The sequence below is a fragment of the Caloenas nicobarica genome, unplaced genomic scaffold (genome assembly GCF_036013445.1).
Source record: "Caloenas nicobarica isolate bCalNic1 unplaced genomic scaffold, bCalNic1.hap1 Scaffold_417, whole genome shotgun sequence".
NCBI lineage: Eukaryota > Metazoa > Chordata > Aves > Columbiformes > Columbidae > Caloenas > Caloenas nicobarica.
In genome coordinates, this window is record NW_027017406.1 from 20,792 (window position 1) to 46,353 (window position 25,562).

General features: G+C 69.6%; 2 protein-coding genes across 3 annotated transcripts in view; both read right to left on the reverse strand.

The window, feature by feature from the left end:
- Positions 1-818: 818 nt before the first annotated feature.
- On the reverse strand, positions 819-9,292 carry FRMD8 (FERM domain containing 8). Of its 2 annotated transcripts, none has more exons than XM_065658036.1 (10): positions 9,161-9,292; positions 7,761-7,928; positions 5,862-5,963; positions 5,308-5,366; positions 4,204-4,370; positions 3,495-3,692; positions 2,836-2,959; positions 2,554-2,598; positions 1,367-1,610; positions 819-1,072 (listed from the first exon to the last, which is right to left on the reverse strand). In XM_065658036.1, exons 1-10 carry the CDS (start codon positions 9,198-9,200, stop codon positions 1,017-1,019), a joined length of 1,203 nt encoding a protein of 400 aa, XP_065514108.1. In that variant the 5' UTR covers positions 9,201-9,292; the 3' UTR covers positions 819-1,016. The 2 variants fall into 2 exon arrangements, with proteins under 2 accessions (XP_065514108.1, XP_065514107.1); XM_065658035.1 differs by having other exon boundaries at positions 2,389-2,598.
- A 319-nt stretch (positions 9,293-9,611) lies between these two features.
- LOC136002805 (neurexin-2-like) overlaps positions 9,612-25,562 on the reverse strand; it is a 43,454-nt gene continuing 27,503 nt past the window's right edge. The window contains 9 exon segments of the mRNA XM_065658033.1: positions 9,612-10,312; positions 13,401-13,479; positions 13,754-14,073; positions 14,977-15,066; positions 16,866-17,034; positions 17,776-17,957; positions 23,839-23,958; positions 24,748-24,921; positions 25,047-25,237. Coding sequence (XP_065514105.1) covers positions 9,612-10,312; positions 13,401-13,479; positions 13,754-14,073; positions 14,977-15,066; positions 16,866-17,034; positions 17,776-17,957; positions 23,839-23,958; positions 24,748-24,921; positions 25,047-25,237 — 2,026 coding nt within the window.

Consider the following 25,562-nt stretch of genomic DNA (forward strand, 5'->3'; position numbering starts at 1 on the left):
CGGGCGGCGCAGCGCGGATGTGCGCATGCGCCCGGCTGGCCCCGCCCGCCGCCCCGGGTGGCGCAGCGCGGCTCTGCGCATGCGCCCGGCTGGCCCCGCCCGCCGCCCCGGGTGGCGCAGCGCGCCTCTGCGCATGCGCCGAACTGGCCCCGCCCTCAAATGGCGCGTCCCCCGCGGAACGTTCCATTGTCCCCCGGGGGGGGGGACGGGGAGGGCGATGCCAAAACATTGACTTTTATCAACGCCGCTTGCCAAAATACTGACTTTTGTCCCTAAATACTTACATTTCCCCCCGGTTTCAGTTTGTAAACCCGCTCGGTTTCCCAGCCGGTGTTTGCCCAAAGCCGCGAGAGTACTTCTGCTCCCCCCCCCGCCCCTTTCAGAGCATAAATCTCGCTCGAGAATCACCCGTTTCCATTAAAAAAAAGAGGGGGCGTTATTTTTAACAAAAATGCGGCAAAGTTGGTTAAAAATATCCCCGGGAGGGGCGGGGGGGGCGGTGAAAATGGGGTTAAACAGCGGATTCTGTGCGCAGCAGCCGCCTCACCCGAAACCGGCGGTTTTGGCCCAAAAAAGGAGGCGCGAGGGCTCGTCAGCGCTAATGACGGCGAGGCCCCGCCCCCAGGGTGAGACCACGCCCCCAGAACGGCCACGCCCCCGGGGATGCCACGCCCCCAATAAGCCCCGCCCCTCCACAAAATGGCCGCGGTCACGTGGGGCCGCCATTTCGCAGCGCTGCCCCCCCCCCCCCCCCCCCATCGGCCCCAAAATGTCCCGAATTCGCCGCAAAACGTCCCAGAATGGCCCGAATCCGCGTCTGTGAGCGCGCGGGGCTGTGCCGGTCACACCGCGTCCCTGCGCATTTATTGGTGGCCGCGGGGTCGGTACGAACGCGGGGGCCCGGACGCCTGGGTCCCTCCCGGACTCCTGGGTCCCTCCCGGACGCCTGGGTCCCCCCGGACGCCTGGGTCCCTCCCGGACGCCTGGGTCCCCCCGGACGCCGGGGTCCCGGGGGCTCAGCCGAAGAACGAGGCCGATCGGCGGGGGGGGCGCACCCGGCGCAGCTGCTGCCCTGGGGGCACAGGGGGGTCAGGGGTCAGGGGTCGGGGGGGTCACAGACACGGGGGGGCCCCATCCCCCACATCCCCCCACCCCCAATGCCCCCATGTCCCCCCATCCCCATCTCCCCCCCAATGTCCCCACATCCCCCACATCCCCCTTTCCCCCCCACCCCCCAAGTCCCCGATGCCCCCCATCCCCCCCTGGCCCCATCCCCCCCTGTCCCCCCCGCCCCCATCTCCCCGCAGTGCCCCCAGGTCCCGATCTGTCCCCCATCCCCCATCCCCCATCCCCCATCCCCCCTCACCGTCCCGCACGTAATCGATCGTGGCCAATCGCTGCAGCCGCGGCCGGGTGACGCCCTCGTGCCGCCGCCAGGGGGCGCCCCGCGCGGGGGGCGGGGCCTCGGCGGGGGGCGGGGCCTCGGCGGGGGGCGGGGCCTCGGCGGGGGGCGGGGCCTCGGCGGGGGGCGGGGCCCCGGCGGGGGGCGGGGCGGGGCCGGCCCCGCCCAGCTCGATGCAGCACTCGATCAGGGCGCCCATGAGCTCCGCCTGGGGGCGGCGGCAGCGCCGCGGGCACGTGGGCGGGGCCTCCCGCGCAGCCCGAGACCCCCCCTGTGACCCCTGTGACCCCCCCTGTGACCCCTGTGACCCCTGTGACCCCCCACTGTGACCCCAGGGACCCCCACTGTGACCCCCAGCTGTGACCCCTGTGACCCCCACTGTGACCCCTGTGACCCCGACTGTGACCCCCACTGTGACCCCCAACAACCCCACTGCCCCTCCCCCCACCAAACCCAGTGACCCCCCCACTGTGACCCCCCCACTGTGACCCCTGTGACCCCCACTGTGACCCCTGTGACCCCAACTGTGACCCCCCCACTGTGACCCCTGTGACCCCCACTGTGACCCCCACTGTGACCCCCAACAACCCCACTGCCCCTCCCCCCACCAAACCCAGTGACCCCCCCACTGTGACCCCCAACCGCCCCCCAACAACCCAGTGACCCCCAAACAAACCCAGCGACCCCCCACTGTGACCCCCACTGTGACCCCTGTGACCCCCCCACTGTGACCCCAGGGACCCCCACTGTGACCCCCCCCACTGTGACCCCCACTGTGACCCCCGGGACCCCCACTGTGACCCCTGTGACCCCCCACTGTGACCCCCCCACTGTGACCCCTGTGACCCCCACCAGCCCCGGGGACCCCAGGGACCTCCACTGTGACCCCTGTGACCCCCACTGTGACCCCCAGCTGTGACCCCAGCGACACCCCACTGTGCCCCCCCCTGTGACCCCCCGCGCCCCCCGGTGTCCGCAGGTCCCACCTGTGGGGAGAAGATCCTGAGCAGCCGGTTCACGGGGGACCCGTCGTGGTCGCCGTCGAACTCCAGCCAGAGCTGGGGGGGCTCCTGCCCCACGGCGGCCCCGTCCTGCCCCACGGCGGCCCCGTCCGGCCCCACGGCGGCCCCGTCCTGCCCCACGGCGCCCACCAGCTCCCAGCACAGCTCGGGGTACGTCAGGCTCAGCAGCACGTGCTGGGGGGCGTGGGGGTCAGACCCACGGCTGCCCCACGGGCCCGATCCCGCCCCACGTCATTCCCCCCGCCCCATAGCTACCCCACAGTAGTCCCCGTGGGCCCGATCCTGCCCCCCCTGCACCCACCACCCCCCCCCGTTGGGCCCGATCCTGCCCCACAGACCCCACCGTGGGCCCGATCCTGCCCCCCAGGCCCCCCCGTCGGGCCCGATCCGGCCCCCCAGGCCCCCCCGTACCTTCTCGCGGGGGTCGATGATGGTGACGCCCTCCAGCCCCACGGCGACGCTGACGGGGCGCAGCCCCCCCCGGCCCAGCAGCCCCCCGGGGGGGCGCTCGATGGCGCCCGGGAAGAACGCGCAGCTGGGGGGGCACCCGGACTCCTGGGTCCTCTCCTGGATGCCTGGGTCCCCCCCGGACTCCTGGGTCCCCCCCGGACTCCTGGGTCCCTTCCCGGATGCCTGGGTCCCCCCCAGACTCCTGGGTCCTCTCCTGGATGCCTGGGTCCCCCCCCAGACTCCTGGGTCCCCCCCAAATTCCTGGGTCCCCTCCCAGACACCTGGGTCCCCTCCTAAACTCCTGGGTCCCTCCCGGACGCCTGGGTCCCCAGTGTGACTCTGGGGTGACTCGGGGGTCCCGGATGCCGGGGTCCCTGGGGTGTCCGGGGGGTGTCCCTGGGGTGTCCCTGGGGTGTCCTGGGGGTGTCCCGGGGGTGTCCCGGGGGTGTCCGGGGGGTGTCCCTGGGGTGTCCGGGGGGTGTCCGGGGGGTGTCCCTGGGGGTGTCCCTGGGGGTGTCCCGGGGGTGTCCCTGGGGGTGTCCCCGGGGTGTCCCCGGGGTGACCCTGGGGTGTCCCGGGGGTGTCCGGGGGGTGTCCCGGGGGTCCCCGCGCCCCCTCACCCGTAGAACGGCAGCTGGTGGCAGCGCCGCAGGAATTCCCGGCAGATCTCGGCCGGGGGGGCGGCGGCTCCGGGGCTTCGGGCAAAGGCCTCGAGCAGCTGCTCCTCGGGGGGGGGCGCCCGGGGGCCCCGGCGCAGCAGCGCCCCCCACAGGCCCCCCCGGCCCGGCGGCGGCGGCAGCAGCTCCCCCAGCAGCGGCCTGGGGGGCACACGGGGCGACGGTGTGGGGCGGGATCTGTGGGGCGGGATCTGTGGGGTGGGATCTGTGGGGCGGGATCTATGGGGTGGGATCTGTGGGGCGGGATCTGTGGGGTGGGATCTACGGGGTGGGATCTACGGGGCGGGATCTGTGGGGCGGGATCTGTGGGGCAGGGGGTTCTCACTGCAGCCCCTGTGCCGAGTGCTCCCGGGGGTCAAAGGGCCCCGGGGGGCTGTGGGGCAGTATCTCGGGGTCAATCTATGGGTCAATCTATGGGTCAGGTCCGTGGGTCGGTATCTCCGGGTCAATCTATGGGTCAGGTCCGTGGGTCGGTATCTACGGGTCAATCTACGGGTCAGGTCCGTGGGTCAGTATCTACGGGTCAATCTCTGGGTCAATCCGTGGGTCTCACTGCAGCCCCTGCGCCGAGTGCTCCCGGGGGTCAAAGGGCCCCGGGGGGCTGTGGGGCAGTATCTCGGGGTCACTCTCTGGGTCAACCCGTGGGTCTCACCGCAGCCCCTGCGCCGAGTGCTCCCGGGGGTCAAAGGGCCCCAGCCGCAGCCGGCACAGCAGCGCCCCCAGCTGGACGGGCAGCGGCGGCTCCAGCGCCCAGCGCCCCGACAGCAGCTGCTCCCGCGCGGCCTCGAGCAGCAGCCGCAGCAGCGCCTCCTGCTGGACCTGCGGGGCGACACGGCACCCGGGCTCACCCGGGGGCACCCGCACAGCGCGGGGCCACCCAGGGGCACCCGGGCTCACCCAGGGGCACCCGCACAGCGCGGGGCCACCCAGGGGCACCCGGGGGCACCCAGGGTCACCCAGGGGCACCCGGGGGCACCCACACAGCGCAGGGCCACCCAGGGGCACCTGCACACCGCGGGGTCACCCAGGGGCACCTGCACACCGCGGGGTCACCCAGGGGCCCCCGGGGGCACCCACAGGGCACCCGGGGTCACCCGGGGTCACCCAGGGGCACCTGCACACCGCGGGGTCACCCAGGGGCACCCGGGGTCACCCAGGGTCACCCAGGGGCACCCGCACAGCGCGGGGTCACCCAGGGGCACCCGGGGGCACCCGGGGTCACCCACAGGGCACCCGGGCTCACCCAGGGGCACCCACACAGCGCGGGGCCACCCAGGGGCACCCGGGGGCACCCACAGGGCACCCAGGGTCACCCAGGGGCACCCGCACACCGTGGGGTCACCCACAGGGCACCCGGGGGCACCCGGGGTCACCCAGGGGCACCCACACACTGCGGGGTCACCCACAGGGCACCCGGGGTCACCCAGGGGCACCCGGGGTCACCCACAGGGCACCCAGGGTCACCTGGGGTCACCCAGGGGCACCCGGGGTCACCCACAGGGCACCCGGGGTCACCCGGGGTCACCCAGGGGCACCCGCACACCGCAGGGTCACCCAGGGGCACCCGGGGTCACCCGGGGTCACCCAGGGGCACCCCCAGGGCACCGCGGGGTCGCACCCGGTTTCACCCCACACATCACCCCCCACGCACCTCACGTGTCACCCACGTGTCACCCCAAACGTCGCCCCACCCCTTGGGGTCCCAGCCCCACCCTGGGGTCCCGGCCCCACACGTGGGGGTCCTGGCCCCCCCCACCTCCAGCTCACGGCTCTTGGGGAAGAAAACGTTCCTGCGGAGCTGCAGACACGGCTCGTCTGGGGACGGGGGGACAGGGGGTCAGGGGGTCCCCCCAGAACCCACGGGGACCCCCCCACCCCACAAGGATGCCCCCAAACCCACGGGGCCCCCAGACCCCCTGCGTGCCCCCGAAACCCCCACGGGGACCCCCCCAAATCTCCCACAGGGACCTCCCAGGTGTGTCCCCCCCTCACCCTGGCAATGTCCCCAACGTCCCCTCACCCCTGGCGATGTCCCCAATGTCCCCCCACCCCTGGCGATGTCCCCAATGTCCCCTCACCCCTGGCGATGTCCCCAACGTCCCCCCACCCCTGGCAATGTCCCCAATGTCCCCTCACCCCTGGCGATGTCCCCAATGTCCCCCCACCCCTGGCGATGTCCCCAATGTCCCCTCACCCCTGGCAATGTCCCCAATGTCCCCCCACCCCTGGCGATGTCCCCAATGTCCCCTCACCCCTGGCGATGTCCCCAACGTCCCCCCACCCCTGGCGATGTCCCCAATGTCCCCTCACCCCTGGCGATGTCCCCCGCTGTCCCCAGGCTGAAGCGCAGCAGCAGCTCCGGCCACTGTCGGGCCAGGCGCAGGGGACGGTGACGGGGCTTGAGCTGAACCTCTGGGACAGGAGGGGACAGGGACATGGGGACAGGGACATGGGGACCCATGGGGACACAGGACATGAGGACACGGACATGGGGACCCGTGGGGACACAGGACATGGGGACAGCAACATGGGGACCCATGGGGACACAGAGACCCATGGGGACATGAGGATCCATGGGCACCCACTGACCCGTGGGGACACGGAGACCCACAGGGAGCCATGGCCGCCCGTGGACCTGCAGGGACATGGGGACCCACAGCCACCCACGGGGACACGGGGACCCGCAGGGACATGGGGACCCACGACCACCCATAGGGACACGGGGACCCGCAGGGACATGGGGACCCACGACCACCCATAGGGACACGGGGACCTGCAGGGACATGGGGACCCACAGCCACCCACGGGGACACGGGGACCCGCAGGGACATGGGGACCCACGACCACCCATAGGGACACGGGGACCCGCAGGGACATGGGGACCCACGACCAGCCATAGGGACACGGGGACCCACAGGGACATGGGGACCCACGACCACCCATAGGGACACGGGGACCCGCAGGGACATGGGGACCCACGACCAGCCATAGGGACACGGGGACCCGCAAGGACATGGGGACCCACAGCCACCCACGGGGACACGGGGACCCGCAGGGACATGGGGACCCACGACCACCCATAGGGACATGGGGACCCGCAGGGACATGGGGACCCACAGCCACCCATAGGGACACGGGGACCCGCAGGGACATGGGGACCCACGACCACCCATAGGGACACGGGGACCCACAGGGACATGGGGACCCACAGCCACCCACGGGGACATGGGGACCCGCAGGGACATGGGGACCCACGACCACCCATAGGGACACGGGGACCCACAGGGACATGGGGACCCACAACCACCCATAGGGACACGGGGACCCGCAGGGACATGGGGACCCACGACCAGCCATAGGAACACGGGGACCCGCAGGGACATGGGGACCCACAACCACCCATAGGGACACGGGGACCCGCAGGGACATGGGGACCCACGACCACCCATAGGGACACGGGGACCCACAGGGACATGGGGACCCACGACCAGCCATAGGGACATGGGGACCCGCAGGGACATGGGGACCCACGACCACCCATAGGGACACGGGGACCCGCAGGGACATGGGGACCCACGACCAGCCATAGGGACACGGGGACCCGCAGGGACATGGGGACTCACGACCAGCCATAGGGACACGGGGACCCACAGGGACATGGGGACCCACGACCACCCATAGGGACACGGGGACCCGCAGGGACATGGGGACCCACAGCCACCCACGGGGACACGGGGACCCGCAGGGACATGGGGACCCACAGCCACCCACGGGGCCACGGGGACCCGCAGGGACATGGGGACCCACGACCAGCCATAGGGACACGGGGACCCGCAGGGACATGGGGACCCACAGCCACCCACAGGGACACGGGGACCCGCAGGGACATGGGGACCCACGACCACCCATAGGGACATGGGGACCCACAGGGACATGGGGACCCACGACCACCCATAGGGACATGGGGACCCACAGGGACATGGGGACCCACGACCAGCCATAGGGACACGGGGACCCGCAGGGACATGGGGACCCAGGGGCACCCATGGGCACACGGAGACCCACACGGACATGGGGACCCACGACCACCCGCGGGCACACGGGGACCCACGACCACCCACGGGCACACGGGGACCCACGACCACCCACGGGCACACGGGGAGCCGCGGGCCGGGTGTCGCCGCGGGGACTCGAACCCGCGCCGCTCACCCAGCAGCGGGGAGCTGAGCCACAGCGCCAGCGCCTCGGCGGCCACGGGCGGGAGCCGCAGCGCCTCCTGCAGGTGCCGCAGCAGCTCCCCGGCCGTGGGGCCCGGGGGCGGATCGAGCCCCAGCGGAACCGCCGACCCGTCCGGGAGGAACAGCAGAGCGGGGGGGCCTGGGGGACCCGGCGTCAGCGGGACCCCCACACACACCGGGACCCCCCCAGGGACCCCCACACACACCGGGACCCCCAGACCCACTGGGACCCACCGGGACCCCCAGACCCACTGGGACCTCCAGACCCAGCGGGACCCCCAGACACACCGGGACCCCCCCAGGGACCCCCACACACACCGGGACCCCCAGACACAGCGGGACCCCCAGACACAGCGGGACCCACCGGGACCCCCAGACCCAGCGGGACCCCCCCAGGGACCCCCAGACCCAGCGGGACCCCCAGACACACCGGGACCCCCCGACCCGTCCGGGAGGAACAGCAGAGCGGGGGGGCCTGGGGGACCCGGCGTCAGCGGGACCCCCACACACACCGGGACCCCCAGACACAGCAGGACCCCCAGACGCACCGGGACCCCCCCAGGGACCCCCACACACACCGGGACCCCCAGACACAGCGGGACCCCCAGACACAGCGGGACCCACCGGGACCCCCAGACCCAGCGGGACCCCCCCAGGGACCCCCACACACACCGCAACCCCCAGACACACCGGGACCCCCAGACACACCGGGACCCCCAGACACACCTGGACCCACCGTGACCCCCAGACACAGCGGGACCCCCACACACACCGGGACCCCCCCAGGGACCCCACACACACCGCGACCCCCAGACACACCTGGACCCACCGCGACCCCCAGACACAGCGGGACCCCCACACACACCGGGACCCCCAGACCCACTGGGACCCGCACACACACCGGGACCCACCGGGTCCCCCCAGACCCAGCGGGACCCCCACACACACCGGGACCCCCCCAGGGACCCCCACACACACCGCGACCCCCAGACACAGCGGGACACACCGGGACCCCCAGACCCAGCGGGAACCCCCAGGGACCCCCACACACACCGGGACCCCCAGACCCACTGGGACCCACTGGGACCCCCAGACCCACTGGGACCCCCAGACACATCAGGACCCGCAGACCCAGCGGGACCCCCCCAGGGACCCCCAGACCCACCGCGACCCCCAGACACACCGGGACCCCCAGACACACCGGGACCCCCCCCAGGGACGCCCAGACCCAGCGGGACCCGCAGACACACCGGGACCCCCGGAGCCGACCCCCCCGAGTCTCGGGGTCCGTCCCGCAGCCCCGCCCCCAGGGGGACCCCCCCTCCCCGCGAGGGACCCAGGCGTCCGGGCCCCCCCCCGCCCCCCCCTCACCGGAAGCGCCGGGGCCGGCGCTCGCCCCCTCCCCCTCCATGCGCGGGGTCACGGCGGGGTCAGGGCTGCGGGGGCTCCGCGCGCCCGTTCCCGCCGCCGGGCGGAAGCGCCGCGGGTGGAGGGGGCGGAGCCACGGCCGCACCACGTGACGCCGCGGCCCGGCCGGCGGCAGCGCCCCCTGGCGGCGGGGAGGAGCGGGCGGGTTGCGGGGTCCTCCCGGGGCGGGGGTCCCGGGGCGGCGCAGGAAGAGCCGGAGCCGCGGTACGAAGTGTAGAACCGTGTGTTGGTCTGTGCGCGGCGGGGCGGCCCGACGCTCTCGGGGCGGGGGGGGGTGGGGGGGGGGCACACACACGGGATCGGGGCGCCCCGGGGCGGGGGCGCGGGGGGGCCGCGCGGCGGGTGGAGCTTAGAAAAGAGCGCGCGGGGCGCGGCGGGGGCGCGCCGGGCGCGCTCACACGTAGTACTCGCGGTCCTTGCCGCGCCGCGCCCGGCCGGGCGCTCTGGCGGGCGCCGCCGCTTTCTCCGCGGGGGGGGCGGCGGCGGCGGCGGGGGGCGGCGCGGCGGCGGGCGCGGCGGGCGCGCGGCGCGGCTCGCCGGGGAAGGCGGCGTCGTCGCGGTTGCGGTACTTGTACATGGCGTAGAGCAGGATGAGGATGCAGAGCGCGGCGGCCGCCACGATGCCCACCACCATGCCCGTGGTGCCGCCCGCCTCGCGCACCACCTCCACGGCGCCGGGGGGCGCTGCTGTGGGCACAAGCGCGGGGCGCGGCGTCACCACGGGCGGCGTGACGCGCGCGCGGCCGCCGGGCGCGCCCCCCCCGCCGCCGCCCCCCCCGCCGCCCTCCCGCGGGTGCCGCTCCCCGGCCGGCAGCGGCCCCGGCAGCGCCGCGGCGGCGGTGGCGGGCGGCGGCTCGGTCAGCACGGCCCCCCCCGCGCCGCGCCGCCCCGCGAAGTCCTCGTCGTCCGCGGGGGGGGCGCCCGGCTCCGCCGCCTCCCCGGACGCGAAGCCCGAGGGCTCCTCGCAGTCGGGCCCGCACGGCGACGACGGCAGCCCCGGGCGGGCCGGGGGCGGCGGGGACGGGGACAGCGCGGGGGGGGCGCCGGGGACAGCCCCCCCGCCCGGCGGGGCCGCGGGCAGCACCAGTTCACCGCCTGTGGAGACACAACGGGGGGGGGGGGAGGGGACACAGCGGGGGGGGCGAGGGGGGGAGGGGGGGGAGGAGACACAACGGGGGGCGGGGGGAGGGGACACAGCGGGGGGGGCGAGGGGGGGGGACAAGGAGAGGGGGACAAGGGGGGGACACATCGGGGCGGGGGGGGGACAAGGGGGGGGGGGGGGGGGACACGCGTCACCCCCCGCCAGGCCCCCCCGGCCCCCCCGACCCCCCCCGCACCATTATTATTATTAATTTTTTTTAATTAAATTTTTTTTTCCTTTTTTTTTTTTTTTTTTTTCCTCGTTTTTTGGTTGAACTTACATCGCGGGACGGGGCCGGGTGATTTTAGCGTGGAGGAGAAAAAAGAAATTGCAGGAAGGAAGAAAAAAGGAAAAAAAAAGGGAAAGCACAAAAATAAACGTTAAAAAAAAAAGAGAAAAGAGAGAAAAATAAAAAAAGAACAAAAAGGGAAGAAGAAAAAGAGACACTCGGTGAGAAGGCGCCGCGGGGGGTGGGGGGGGCGGCCCCTTGTCCCTCTGTCCCCTGTCCGTCTGTCCCCTGTCCGTCTGTCCCCGTCCCCTTGTTGCTCTGTCTCTTGTCCCTCTGTCCGTGTGTCCCTCTGTCCGTGTGTCCCTCTGTCCCCTGTCAGTCTGCTCCTCTGTCCCTGTGTCCCCATGTCCCTCTGTCCATCTGTCTGTGTGTCCCTCTGTCCGTGTGTCCCTCTGTCCCCTGTCAGTCTGCTCCTCTGTCCCTGTGTCCCCGTGTCCCTCTGTCCCTCTGTCCGTGTGTCCCTCTGTCCGTGTGTCCCTCTGTCCCCTGTCAGTCTGCTCCTCTGTCCCTGTGTCCCCGTGTCCCTCTGTCCATCTGTCTGTGTGTCCCTCTGTCGCCATGTCCCTCTGTCCCCATGTCCGTCTGTCCTTCTGTCTCCTGTCCCTCTGTCCCTGCACCTGCAGCTCGTCCATCTGTCCTGCTGTCCCTCTGTCCGGCCATGGGGCGTCTGTCTGTCCCTCTACCAGCCACAAACCCATCCCTGATCCTTCCATCCGTCCCTGCGTCCATCTGTCCGTCCCCGAATCCATCCTGGATTCCATCCGTCCGTCCTTCACTCCGTCCACGCGTCCGTCTGTCTGTCCGTCCCTGAACCCATCGTATGTCCGTCCGTCTGTGCGTCATCCATCTGCCCACCTGTCCATCCGTCTGTCTGTTCCCCCCTTGTCCGTCATCTGTCTGTCTGTCCGTCCCGCTCTCAGCCCTTGGAGGACCCAGGCGTCCGGGGGACACCTGTGGCTGCCGGGAGGATCCAGGTGTCCAGGGAGGGACCCAGGCGTTCGGGAGGGACCCAGGAGTTTGGGGAGGGACCCAGGAGTTCGGGAGGGGGGACCCAGGCGTCCGAGAAGGACCCAGGCATCCAGGAGGGAGCCAGGTGTTCGGGGGGGACCCAGGCGTCCGGGGGACACCCGAGGGTGCTGGGGGGAGGGGCAGCAGGCGTGCGACGGCCTCGCACGTGGAGGTGGCACCGGACGCCGGGGTCCCCTCCCTGTCCGTCCGTCCGTCTGTCCGGGTGGGGGGGGTGAGGGCGGGGCTTGCACGGGGCACACGCGTGTGCAGGGGTGGGTGGGGCCGTGGGCGGGGCCACGGGGGTGCGTGTGAGCAGCTCTTGTGGACACGGGTGTGCTTGTGCACGGGTGTGTGTGTGTGCACGTGTGTGTGTGCGTGTGCACGGGTGTGTGTGCACGGGTGTGTGTGTGTGCACACGGGTGTGTGTGCATGGGTGTGTGTGCACGGGTGTGTGTGTGCACGTGTGTGTGTGCACGCGTGTGTGTGCACACGGGTGTGTGTGCACGGGTGTGTGTGTGTGCACATGTGTGTGTGTGTGCACGTGTGTGTGTGTGCACGGGTGTGTGTGCACGGGGGTGTGTGTGTGCACGGGTGTGTGTGTGCACACGGGTGTGTGTACACAGGTGTGTGTGTGTGCACGTGTGTGTGTGTGTGTGCACGTGTGTGTGTGTGCACGGGTGTGTGTGTGTGGGTGTGTGTGTGCACAAGGGTGTGTGTGTGCACACGGGTGTGTGTGCACACGGGTGTGTGTGTGCACACGGGTGTGTGTGCACGGGTGTGTGTGCACGGGTGTGTGTGTGCATGGGTGTGTGTGCACGCGTGTGTGTGTGCACGCGTGTGTGTGTGCACGCGTGTGTGTGCAGACGTGTGTGTGTGTGCACGCGTGTGTGTGCAGACGTGTGTGTGTGTGCACGTGTGTGTGTGCACGGGTGTGTGTGTGCATGGGTGTGTGTGCACGTGTGTGTGTGTGCACGCGTGTGTGTGTGCACGCGTGTGTGTGCAGACGTGTGTGTGTGTGCACGGGTGTGTGTGTGCATGGGTGTGTGTGCACGTGTGTGTGTGTGTGCACAGGTGTGTGTGCGCACGGGTGTGTGTGCACGGGTGTGTGTGCACATGTGTGTGTGTGCACGTGCGTTTGTGTGTGCACAGGTGTGTGTGCACGCGTGTGTGTGTGTGCATGGGTGTGTGTGTGTGCACAGGTGTGTGTGCACGGGTGTGTGTGTGCACGGGTGTGTGTGTGTGCACAGGTGTGTGTGCACGTGTGTGTGCACAGGTGTGTGTGTGTGCACAGGTGTGTGTGCAGGCGTGTGCACGAGCACGTGAGCCTGTGTGCGTGCGAGCGGCTCTCGTGCACGTGCGAGTGCACACGTGTGTCAGCGGGTGTGTCACTGGGCGTGTCCAGGTGTGTCTGGGTGTGTCACTGGCTGTGTCACTGGCTGTGTCACTGGGACTGTCAGGGTGTGTCCGGGTGTGTCCGGGTGTATCTGATTGTATCTGGGTGTGTCCGGCTGTGTCACCGGGCGTGTCTGGGTGTGTCTGGGCGTGTCCGGGTGTGTCACTGGGTGTGTCTGGGCGTGTCACTGGGTGTGTCTGGGTGTGTCCGGGTGTGTCACTGGGCGTGTCATTGGGTGTGTCTGGGTGTGTCACTGGGCGTGTCCGGGTGTGTCATTGGGTGTGTCCGGGTGTGTCCGGGTGTGTCACTGGGCGTGTCCGGCGCCGCCGGCGCCCCCGGTGGCCGCACCCACCTGTCCCGGGCTCACACTCCTCCAGGTCCTCGTCGTCGCTGGGACACTCGGCCGAGGCCACCAGGAGATCGTCCGTGTTCTGGGGCAGGGGCGTCACTCACGGCCCGGGACGCCCAGCCCCCCAGGACCCCCCCGGGGACCCCCAGCCCCCCAGGGACCCCCAGCCCTAAGGCACCCCAAACCCCACAGGGACCCAGGTGTCCGGGACACCCCCAACCCCCTGCCCAGACCCTCCTGTCTCCCCCATGTCCCCCCCACCCCCCTCCATATCCCCCGCTGTCCCCCCTGCCCCCGCCAGGGTCCCCCTGTCCCCGTATCCCCCCAGCCCCGCCGGGTCCCCCCCGTCCCCCCACCTGCGCCACGGTGTCCCTGAGGGTGGGCGAGCGCCCCCTGCGGGTGGTGGTGGTGGCCATGGTGGTGGTGGTCTCCATGATGGTGGTGGCCATGTCGGGCGGGGCGGGCGTGGCGCCGGGCGGGGCGGGGGGCGGGGGCGGCTCCCCCACCAGCCGCAGGTCGCCCTCCAGCCGCACCCTGGGGTGCCCCTCGGCCGCCAGCGCCAGCAGCTTCAGCCCGTTGTAGTAGAGCCCCGAGAGCTGCCCCTGGAACGGGCGGCCCCGCTCGCCGCCCCCGACCCGCACCAGGGCCTGGCTGTTGAAGATGGTCAGCTGGCGGCCTGCGGGGGGGGGCGCGTCAGGGGCACGCCCACGGGACGCGCCCGCCCGGCCCCCGCCCTGACCCGTTGACCCCCCCCTGACCCCGCCCTGACCCCGCCCTGACCCCGCCCTGAGCCGCCAACCCCCCCACGGGCGCCAGGGCGTGGGGGTGGGGGCGGGGCCGTGGCCACGCCCACAGCGAGACACGCCCCCCCGGCCCCGCCCTGACCCCGCCCAGCCCCCATGGGCACGGCGGCCTGCGGGGGGCGGGGCCGAGCCAGGACACGCCCACCCCGCCCCACCCCTCGGTGCAGGGGCCCCACCCCCCGTGTGGCTCCTCCCTGGGCCAATCGGTCACTAATTAGCGGGGGGGTTAATTGGCCGTTAGCGGGTTTAGCGGGTGGGCGGCGCTCGCTCGTTAGGGGGCGGTTAGCAGGGGGTTAACGGGGTTACGGGGGTTCACGGGGGGAGGGCAGGGCCCGGACGCCTGGGTCCCCAAGTGGCTGGGACCTCAAATATCTGGGTACAGGACTCCTGGGTCCCCAAACATCTGGGTCCCCACACATCTGGATCCCGGATGTCTGGGGCCCTGAACATCTGGGTCCCCACACATCTGGATCCCGGATGTCTGGGGCCCTGAACATCTGGGTCCCCACACATCTGGATCCCGGATGTCTGGGGCCCTGAACATCTGGGTCCCCACACATCTGGATCCAAAATATCTGCGTCCCTGAACATCTGGGTCCCAAAACACCTGGGTCCCAAACATCTGGGTCCTGGACGCCTGGGTCCCCGAATGGCCGGGTCCTTGAAGGTTTAGGTCCCCATCGTCCGTCTCCCGGACACCTGGGTCCCCAAACATCCGGGTCCCGGCGGGCGGGGCGGGGCGGGCGGGGCTCGTTAGGGCGGCGCTAACGAGTTACCTTTGTCCAGCAGCCACTCGTCCACCACCCGCCCCAGGCGGAAGGGGATTCGCTGCCGCGCCAGCGCCAGCCGCTCGCTGTCCCCGCTGCCTTGGGAGGGAGGAGGACACAGTCACGGCCCCGCCCAGGGCTCGGCCCCGCCCACGGCCACGCCCACGGCCACGCCCGCCGGGGCACGGCGGGGGCAGCGGGGGTCGCTGCGACGGCGCCGGGATGGCACCGCTGGTGTCACCGTGGTGTCACCAGGACACAACCGCGATGTCACCACCGGTGTCACCGGGATGTCACCGTGACGTCACTGTGATGTCACCAGGACACAACCGCGATGTCACCACCGGTGTCACCGGGATGTCACCATGACGTCACTGTGATGTCACCAGGACACAACCGCGATGTCACCACCGGTGTCACCGGGATGTGACTGTGACGTCACTGTGATGTCACCAGGACACAATCACAATGTCACCACCGGTGTCACCATGATGTGACCGTGATGTGACTGCGATGTCACTGTGATGTCACCAGGACACAACCGCGATGTCACCACCGGTGTCACCGGGATGTCACCGTGATGTGACCGTGATGTCACTGTGATGTCACTAGGACACAACTGTGATGTCACCACCGGTGTCACCGTGATGTGACCGTGACGTCACTGTGATGTCACCGTGATGTGACCGTGATGTCACTGTGATGTCACTAGGACACAACTGTGATGTCACCACCGGTGTCACCGTGATGTGACCGTGACGTCACTGTGATGTCACCGTGATGTCACCGCGGCCTCACCCCCGGTGTCCCCAGGACACGGTTGGTGTCCCCATGGGTGTCCCCAGGGCGTGGCCGTGACGTCACCGCTGGGCGTGGCCGGGGGAGGGGGGTTATGGGGCCTTTATGGGGGCGTTAGGGGGCGGGGGGGCAGCTGCCCTTCGTTAGTGCCCTCGTTAGGGGGTCGGTGCTTTAATTAGTGCCTTAATTAGCGAAGGGAGGGGCAGCCAGGGGGTGGGGCGATGGGGGCCTGTGGGGCTATAGGGGCCTATGGGGGGTCTCTGGGTGCCGGGGGCACCCATGGGTGCTGTAGAGTCACTGGGGGGTGCCTATAGATGCCATAGGGTCGCTATGGGGTGTCAGTGTCTATGGGGCCATAGGGGGCACCCGGAGGGGGCTCCAGGCCCTGTGGGTGCTGGAGGGTCCCTATGGATTCTATAGGTGCCACAGGGGCTGCTGCTCGTGCAGGACACCCCCGCGGCTCTGGGTGCTATGAGGCAGCCCTATGGGTGCTATAGGGGGTGCGGTTGGTGCCTATGGGTGCTCTGTGGCGTCCCTATGGGTGCTGGAGAGTCCCTATGGATTCCATAGGTGCTATGGGGGGGTACCTGAGGGGCACCACCCGCAGGGTGGCTCTGGGTGCTATAGGGTGTCCCCGTGGGTGCTACAGGGGTACATATGGATGCTATAGGGTTCTATGGGGGGCGCCACTCGTGCAGGACGCCCCCGCGGCTCCGGGGGGCCCTGGGTGCCACGGTTGGTACCTATGGGTGCTGTAGGTGCTATAAGGTACGTATGGATGCTGTGGGGGGTACCGGGGGGGTCTCTCTCGTGCTATAGGGGTCTCTATAGGGGCTATGGGGTACCTGGGGGGTCTCTCTCGTGCTATAGGGGTCTCTATAGGGGCTATGGGGTACCTGGGGGGTCTCTCTCGTGCTATAGGGGTCTCTATAGGGGCTATGGGGTACCTGGGGGGTCTCTCTCGTGCTATAGGGGTCTCTATAGGGGCTATGGGGTACCTGGGGGGTCTCTCTCGTGCTATAGGGGTCTCTATAGGGGCTATGGGGTACCTGGGGGGTCTCTCTCGTGCTATAGGGGTCTCTATAGGGGCTATGGGGTACCTGGGGGGTATCTCTCGTGCACGGCGCCCCCGTCCACCTGCAGGGTGGCGTTGCCCCCGCTCCTCGTGAACCGAACCACGTGGAACCGCCCGTCGCTCACTGGGGCCGATTCCTGCAGCGAAATGTCCTCGGTGCCCACGTTGAACAGAACCCCGACCGTGCCCTGGACCTGCGGGACAGGGGGTCACTGACCCACAGACCACAGACCGACCCACAGACCATAGACTGACCCACAGTCCTCACTTACCATGTGCAGCTGCAGGAAGGTCCCCAGTCCCTGTCCCCATGTCCCATGTCCCCATGTCCCCAATGTCCCCATGTCCCCATGTCCTGTGCCCCATGTCCCCATGTCCCATGTCCCCAATGTCCCCATGTCCCATGCCCAATGTCCCCATGTCCCGTGCCCCATGTCCCCAATGTCCCCATGTCCCCATGTCCCCATGTCCCCCTGTCCCCATGTCCCCCTGTCCTCATGTCCCCATGTCCCATGTCCTCAATGTCCCCATTTCCCATGCCCAATGTCCCCATGTCCCGTGTCCCATGTCCCAAATGTCCCCATGTCCCATGTCCCCAATGTCCCAATGTCCCCATGTCCCCAATGTCCCCATGTCCCCATGTCCCCCTGTCCCCATGTCCCCCTGTCCTCATGTCCCCATGTCCCATGTCCTCAATGTCCCCATTTCCCATGCCCAATGTCCCCATGTCCCCATGTCCCATGTCCCCATGTCCCATGTCCCCAATGTCCCCATGTCCCCATGTCCCATGTCCCACGTCCCCAGCGCACTCACGATGTGTAGCTGCAGGAAGTCCCCCAGCCCCGCCGCGCTCTCCACCCGCAGCACCATGGTGTCCCCATGTCCCATGTCCCCATGTCCCCATGTCCCATGTCCCACGTCCCCAGCGCACTCACGATGTGTAGCTGCAGGAAGTCCCCCAGCCCCGCCGCGCTCTCCACCCGCAGCACCACGGCCTCGCGCTGCCTCGTGCTGAAGCCCAGCGCCAGCCGGTCTGCGCGGGTGCTCGGCCGCTCGTTGGGCGGCCACGTGTACGTGATGGAGGCGCCGCCTTTGCCAAAAATGTACGTGGTGCCAGCTGGGGACACAGGGGACACGGGGGACGGGTCAGGGGGTCACGGGGATCGGGGACACAGGGGACATGGGGAACGGGTCAGGGGGTCACGGGGATCGGGGACACAGGGGACACGGGGGACGGGTCAGGGGGTCACGGGGATCGGGGACAGAGGGGACACGGGGGACGGGTCAGGGGGTCACGGGGATCGGGGACAGAGGGTCACAGGGGGGTCACAGAGGGGGCACGGGGATCGGGAACAGGGGGGACGCGGGGGACGGGTCAGGGGGTCACAGGGATTTGGGACGGGGGGGACAAGTGGGGGTCACAGGGGCCACGTGTCCGTGGTGGCGGCGCCGCCCACGTGGGGCCGGCTGGGGACACAGGGGTCAAAGGTCAGAGGTCACAGGGGTCGGGGGGACCTGGGGTTGGGGACAAGGGGGGGGATCCAGACACCGGGGGAGGGGCAGGAGGGGCCCAAAACGGGGCTTGCACAAGGACTCGGCTTCGCACGAGGGATGTGGGGCTTGCACGAGGACTCGGCTTCGCACGAGGGATGTGGGGCTTGCACGAGGGCCGGGCCTTGCACGAGGGATGTGGGGCTTGCACGAGGACTCGGCTTCGCACGAGGGATGTGGGGCTTGCACGAGGACTCGGCTTCGCACGAGGGATGTGGGGCTTGCACGAGGGCCGGGCCTTGCACGAGGGCTCTGCCCTCCGTGTCCCAGTGCCGTGGGGCACACGTGGGACGCGCACGCTTGTCCACCCCCCCAAACACACACAAACACACACGCGTGTGCACGGGGGGGCACAGACGCCCCCACACAGCCCCTGCCCCTCCCCCCCATCAAACCTGACCCCCAACCCGCCCATCCCCCCGTCCCCTGTGGTCCCAGAGGGAGGACGGGATGGGGAGGAAGAGGAGGAGGAGGAAGGTGAGGAAGAGGAAGAGGAAGGTCGGCAGGTCCCTGAGGAAGAGGAGGAAAAGGAGGAGGAGGAAGAGGAGACCATGGGAAGGAGGAAGATGAGGGTGAGGAAGAGGAGGGGGCTGGGGGGTCCCTGAGGAGGAGGAGGAAGAGACCAGGAGGAAGAAGAGGAGGAAAGTGGCAAAGGAGAGGGAGAGCAGGAGGAAGGTGAAGAGGAGGACACCATGGGAATGAGGAGGAGGAGGGGGCTGGGGGGTCCCTGCGGAAGAGGAAGGGCCGTGAGGAGGAGGAGGAGGAAGGCAAAGAAGAAGAGGAGGAGGAAGGTGAGGAGGAAGATGAGAAGAGGCTGAAGAAGAGAAGGAAGAGGAGACCATGAGAACAAGGAGGAAGGCGAGGAGGAGGAGGGAGAGGGAGAGGAAGAGGAGGAGGAAAAAGAGGAGGGGGAGACCATGGGAACGAGAAGGAAGAGGAAGGCAAAGAAGAGGAGGAGGGTGAGGAGGGAGGTTGGTGGAGGATGATGAAGAGGAGGAGGAAGGCTGGCGGGTCCCTGAGGAAGAGGAGGAGGAGGAAGGTGAGGAAGAGCAAGGATGTGAGGAGGAGGAGGAGAAAGAGGAAGAAGATGAGGAAGAGGAGGAAGGTGAGGAAGAGGATAAGGAAGAGGAGACCATGAGGAGGAGGAGGAGCAGGAAGGTGGGGAGGAGGATGGAGACCACGAGGGTGAGGATGAGGAGGATGAAGGTCTCACTGTGGAGGCCCCGGGTGGGGAAGAGCCGGGGGGGGCGGGCAAGGAGGAAGAAAGTGAGGAGGAGGATGAAGAAGAAGGGAAGGGAGACCATGAGGAGGAAGAGGAAGGTCAGTGGGCACCTGAGGAAGGGGAGACTGAGGGGGAGGACGAGGAGGAGGAGGAAGAGGAGGAGGAGGAAGAGGAGGACGAGGAGGAAGAGGAGGAAGAGGAGGAGGAGGAGGAAGAGGAGGAAGAGGAGGAAGAGGAGGAAGAGGAGGAGGAGGAAGAGGAGGACGAGGAGGAAGAGGAGGAAGAGGAGGAGGAGGAGGAAGAGGAGGAAGAGGAGGAAGAGGAGGAAGAGGAGGAAGAGGAGGAAGAGGAGGAAGAGGAGGAGGAGGACGAGGGTCTCACCGTGGTGCCCCCGCGTGAGGAAGGGCGCGCGGTTGATGGCGATGGGGCCCCCCCGGCCCCGCGGGTGGAAATGATGGACGTGGTGGGTGGTGGAGAGACTGGAGGAGACGCGGGCGGGGGCGGCGGGGGGGACCAGGGACAGCAGCAGCACCAGCAGCCCCCCCAGGCACCGCAGGGGCCCCCCCGAACGGGGCCGCCCGGGGGGCACCGGTGACGCCAGGAACCCCAGTAAGGGCCCCAGTGACGCCCCCGACAGGAGGCCCCTCAGCGCCCGGGCCGGGGGCACCGGGGGCAGCGGGGGCAGCGGCGGCCCCCCCGGCGCTGGCCCCACGTCCCCCATGGGCCCCTCAGTGCCCCCCCCCCATCGGTGGGGCCCCCAAAGCGGGGGAGGGGAACGGCCGCCCCGGGGAGGCCCCGATTCGGGGGGAGACCCCAAAATGGGGGGGGGGGCGGATGGAGCCCCCAAACGGGGGTGAGGGGAGGGGGTTGTGCCCCAAAAAATGGGCTATGGGGAGGATTTCGCCCCAAAATTTGGGTTGGGGGGTTGTGGGGCTGGCGGGGGGGGAGTGACCCCCAAACGGGGTCTGAGGCCCCAAAAAGTGGTTTTAGTGGGGGGGGTTGCCCCAAAATGGGTCTGGGGGAGTTGAACCCCAACAAAAGAGTTTTAAGGGGGGGTTTGTGCCCCAAAATGGGGCTGGGGGGTCACGAGCCCCCAGGGGGACCCCGAGTCACCCCAAAAATGGGGCTGGGGGGGGGAGGAGCCCCAAATCTCCCCCAAAGGGCCCAGTGGGGTCCCCGAATTCCAACCCCCCCCCGTTGGGGTCAAAGGGCCCAAAATCCCCCCCGGGGGTGGGGGAGGGGCCCGAGTTACCCCCAGATCCCCCTCAAATGGGGCCGGGGGGGTCAGACACCCCCGATGTGGGGCCAGGGGGGTCCCGCCCCCCCCGGGCAGGGGGGTCCCGATCCCCCCCCCGGGGCTCAGCGCATGCGGGGGGGGGGGCGCGGGGGGGCCCCGGGGCGGGGGGGGCCAGGGCGGGGGGAGGGGCGCGGGGGGGGCTCAGAGCGGGTCGAGCATCGTCCGGGGGGGCGGGGGGGATGGGGGGCAGCAGGTGGAATGTGTGGGGTGGAGGATGCTGTGGGTCAGCGGGTGGAGGATGTGGGGCTGGGATGGAGGATGTGGGGCTGGGATGGAGGATGTGGGGCCGGGGATGGAGGATGTGGGGCTGGGATGGAGGACGTGGGGCTGGGGATGGAGGATGTGGGGCTGGGGATGGAGGATGTGGGGCTGGGATGGAGGATGTGGGGCTGGGATGGAGGACGTGGGGCTGGGGATGGAGGATGTGGGGCTGGGGATGGAGGACGTGGGGCTGGGGATGGAGGATGTGGGGCTGGGATGGAGGATGTGGGGCTGGGATGGAGGATGTGGGGCTGGGGATGGAGGACGTGGGGTGGGGGGCGATATGGGGTGAGCGATGGAGGATGTGGGGCGGGGGATGGAGGATGTGGGGCTGGGGATGCTGCGGGGCGGGGGATGGAGGATGCGGGGCTGGGGATGGAGGATGCGGGGCTGGGGATGCTGTGGGTCAGAGGATGGATTCCGTGGGGTGGGGGACGGATTCCGTGGGGCGGGGGCCGGGGGGGCTGCGGGAGGATGAAGATGCTGAGGATGAAGATGAGGCCGGGGGGGGCTCTGGCCTGGGTGGCGGCTCCGGCCGTGGGGCGCGGTGGGTCCGGCCGTGGGTCCGGCCGTGGGTCCGGCCGTGGGGCGGCGGCGGCGGCGGCTGCTGCAGCGGGAGGGGCGGGGGAGGGGGGAGGGGCCGGGGGGGAGGGGCGGGGGGAGGGGCCACGGGCGCGACCCACACGGTGCGGGGGGAACCCACGGACGCCCCACGGCGGGGGAGACCCACAGAGACCTATAGAGACCCACAGAGACCTATAGAGACCTATAGAGACCCACAGAGACCTATAGAGACCCATAGAGACCCACAGAGACCTATAGAGACCTATAGAGACCCACAGAAATCCACAGAGACCTATAGAGACCTATAGAGACCCACAGAGACCCACAGAGACCCACAGAGACCTATAGAGACCCATAGAGACCTATAGAGACCCACAGAGACCTATAGAGACCCATAGAGACCTATAGAGATCCACAGAGACCCATAGCGACCTATAGAGACCCACAGAGACCTATAGAGACCCACAGAGATCCATAGCGACCCACAGAGCCCCATGGCAGCCCCACAGTGACCTACAGAGCCCCATAGGGACCCCTGAGACCCACAGTGACCTCCAGAGCTCCATAGAGCCCTATAGAGGCCACCGAGACCCATAGAGACCCACAGAGCCCCATAGAAGCCCATGGAGCCCTATAGAGACCCATAGCGATCCATAGAACCCCATAGGGACCCACAGGGACCCCTGTGATGCACAGAGCCCCACAGCGACCCATAGAGACCCCACAGAGCCCCACAGGGCTCCACAGAGACCCCTGAGACCCCCCCCTGTGACCCACAGAGCCCCATAGAGACCCCACAGAGCCCCATAGGGCTCCACAGAGACCCCTGAGACCCACGGCAGCCCCATAGGGACCCCCTGTGACCCACAGAGCCCCATAGAGACCCCAGAGCCCCATAGGGCTCCACTGAGACCCCTGAGACTCACGGCAGCCCCACTGAGACCCCTGAGACCCACAGCAGCCCCACAGCGACCCGCAGCAGCACCCAGCGCCCCACCCTGCCCCACGGCGTCACCAGCCCCGTTCTGCCCCACGGCTGCCCCACAGCGCAGTGGGGCGGGGGGGGCGTCGCGTGAGCAGCCCTCGCACGCCCCTCATGCCCCGCACACGTGTACAAAGGGGGAGGGACCCGGAACTCACCTTGGTGGCGCGTGGGGACACGGGGGCCCCGTGCGAGGGTCCTCGTGCGAGGGACACGGGGTCACAAACTGCTCGTGCAAGGGACTTGGGGACACAGACCCCTCGTGCAAGGGACACGGGGCCACCTGCACCTTGTGCAAGAGATCTGGGGCCACATCGCCCTCATGCAAGGGACCTGAGGACACAAACTCCTCGTGCGAGGGACCTGGGCTCACAAACTGCTTGTGCAAGGGACCTGGGGATACCCGCACCTCGCACAAGAGGCTCAGGACCACGTCGCCCTTATGCAAGGGATCCAAGGTCACAAACCGCTTGTGCAAGGGACCTGGGGTCACCTGCACTTTGCACGAGAGACCTGGGGCCACGTCGCCCTCGTGCAAGGGACCTGAGAACACAAACTGCTTGTGCAAGGGACCTGGGGTCACCTGCACTTTGCACGAGAGACCTGGGGCCACGTCGCCCTCGTGCAAGGGACCTGAGAACACAAACTGCTTGTGCAAGGGACCTGGGGTCACCTGCACTTTGCACGAGAGACCTGGGGCCACGTCGCCCTCGTGCAAGGGACCTGAGAACACAAACTGCTTGTGCAAGGGACCTGGGGTCACCTGCACCTCGCACAAGAGACTTGGGGCCACGTCGCCCTCGTGCAAGGGATCCAAGGACACAAACTGCTTGTGCAAGGCACATGGGGCCACCTGCACCTTGCACAAGAGGTTCCGGGCCACGTTGCCCTCGTGCAAGGGACGTGGGGGCACGAACCGCTCGTGCAAGGGACCTGGGGTCACCTGCACTTTGCACGAGAGACCTGGGGCCACATCGCCCTCGTGCAAGGGACCTGAGAACACAAACTGCTTGTGCAAGCGACCTGGGGTCACCTGCACCTCGCACAAGAGACTTGGGGCCATGTTGCCCTCGTGCAAGGGCCCCGGGGCCCCATCGCCCCTGTGCGAGGGCCCCACTCACGGTCATTGCACGCGGGGCCCCCGTGCGCGGTCATGGTGCAGTCGCACGTGAACCCGTCCCACTGCTGCAGGCACACGCCCTGGTTGGCGCACGAGTCCTCGGTGCACGTCGTGCTGGGGCCTGCGGGTGACGGCGTCACTGGGGCGGCCCCTCGTGCACCCGCGTGCACCATCCGCCTTTATGAGCCCGCGTGCACCCGCGTGCCCCCCAAACACCCTCCTGCCCCCCGTGTCGCCTCTTGCACCCCTGGGCACCCCAAACCGCCCCCACCCCCCGTGCCCCCCACATCCCATCACCCCCCATCTCCCATTACCCCCCTGCCCCTCCATGTCCCATTAGCCCCCCATGTCCCCCCACGTCCCCTGTGCCCCCCATCTCTCACCGTCGCAGCCCCTCCGGACGTGCCCCCCCATGTCCCTTATGTCCCCCCATGTCCCCCATGCCCCCCATGCCCCCCCATCTCTCACCGTCGCAGCCCCTCCGGACGTGCCCCCCCATGTCCCCTATGTCCCCCCATGTCCCCCATGCCCCCCATGCCCCTCCATCTCTCACCGTCGCAGCCCCTCCGGACGTGCCCCCCCATGTCCCCTATGTCCCCCCATGTCCCCCATGTCCCCCATGCCCCCCATGTCCCCCATGCCCCCCATGCCCCCCCATCTCTCACCGTCGCAGCCCCTCCGGACGTGCCCCCCCATGTCCCCCATGTCCCCCATGTCCCCCATGTCCCCCATGCCCCCCATGTCCCCCCATCTCTCACCGTCGCAGCCCCTCCGGACGTGCCCCCCCATGTCCCCTATGTCCCCCCATGTCCCCCACATCCCCCCATTGCCCCCCATGTCCCCCATGCCCCCCACGTCCCCCCATTGCCCCCCATGTCCCCCATGCCCCCCATGTCCCCCCATCTCTCACCGTCGCAGCCCCTCCGGACGTGCCCCCCCCTGCGCAGCGCGTCTCCCAGCAGGTCGGGCAGCCGCCCGTTCAGGTCCAGGGACGCCAAGCAGCCCTGGAAGCCCCCCCGGGAGGCCACGAGCCGGGGCAGGCGGGACAGGAGCGCGGGGGACACCCCCCCCACGTACAGCTCCCCTGGGGGGACACGGGGACATCGTGGGGACGCCCCCGGGACACCCCCCACGTACAGCTCCCCCGGGGGGACATCGCGGGGACCCCAACATCGCGTTCCCCCACCCACGGGCGCCCCTCGCGCTCACCCTTGAGGTCGAGGGTCCGGCCCCCCTGGCCGTGCTGCGTGACCGGGCGCCCGTCCACGCGCAGCCCGTGCAGCGTGCCCCCCTCCCGCGCCACCGACACCTCGTGCCAGCGCCCGTCGTGCAGCGGCTGCTCCGAGTTCCCCTTCATGAGCGAGGGGCCGTCGCCCAGGTCGAACACGTAGTGGATGTACCTGCGGGGGCGGGGCCTGAGCCGGGCGGACCCCCGGGGACAGCAGAGTGGAGGGGCCTGGGGAGGGGCGGGGCCTGGGGAGGGGCGGGGCCTGGGGAGGGGCGGGGCCTCGGGGGGCGGGGCCTGCGGAGGGGCGGGGCCTGGGGAGGGCAGGGCCTCAAGGGGGGCCTCAAAGGGAGGGGCGGGGCCTGGGGGGGGCAGGGCCTGGGGAGGGGCGGGGCCTGGGGAGGGGCAGGGCCTCGTGGAGGGCGGGGCCTCAAGGGGTGCCCTCAAAGGGAGGGGCGGGGCCGGGGGGGGGGGGGCCTCGGGGAGGGCGGGGCCTCAAG

Excerpts from the sequence above, each read along its gene's own strand:
- FRMD8 (XM_065658035.1), bottom strand. The coding sequence starts at position 9,200 with ATGGAGGGGGAGGGGGCGAGCGCCGGCCCCGGCGCTTCCG. Across the intron at positions 7,929-9,160 it reads CGCCGGCCCCGGCGCTTCCG|GCCCCCCCGCTCTGCTGTTC; the intron begins GTGAGGGGGGGG and ends CGGGTCCCCCAG. Across the intron at positions 2,960-3,494 it reads CACCAGCTGCCGTTCTACGG|CTGCGCGTTCTTCCCGGGCG; the intron begins GTGAGGGGGCGC and ends GTGCCCCCCCAG.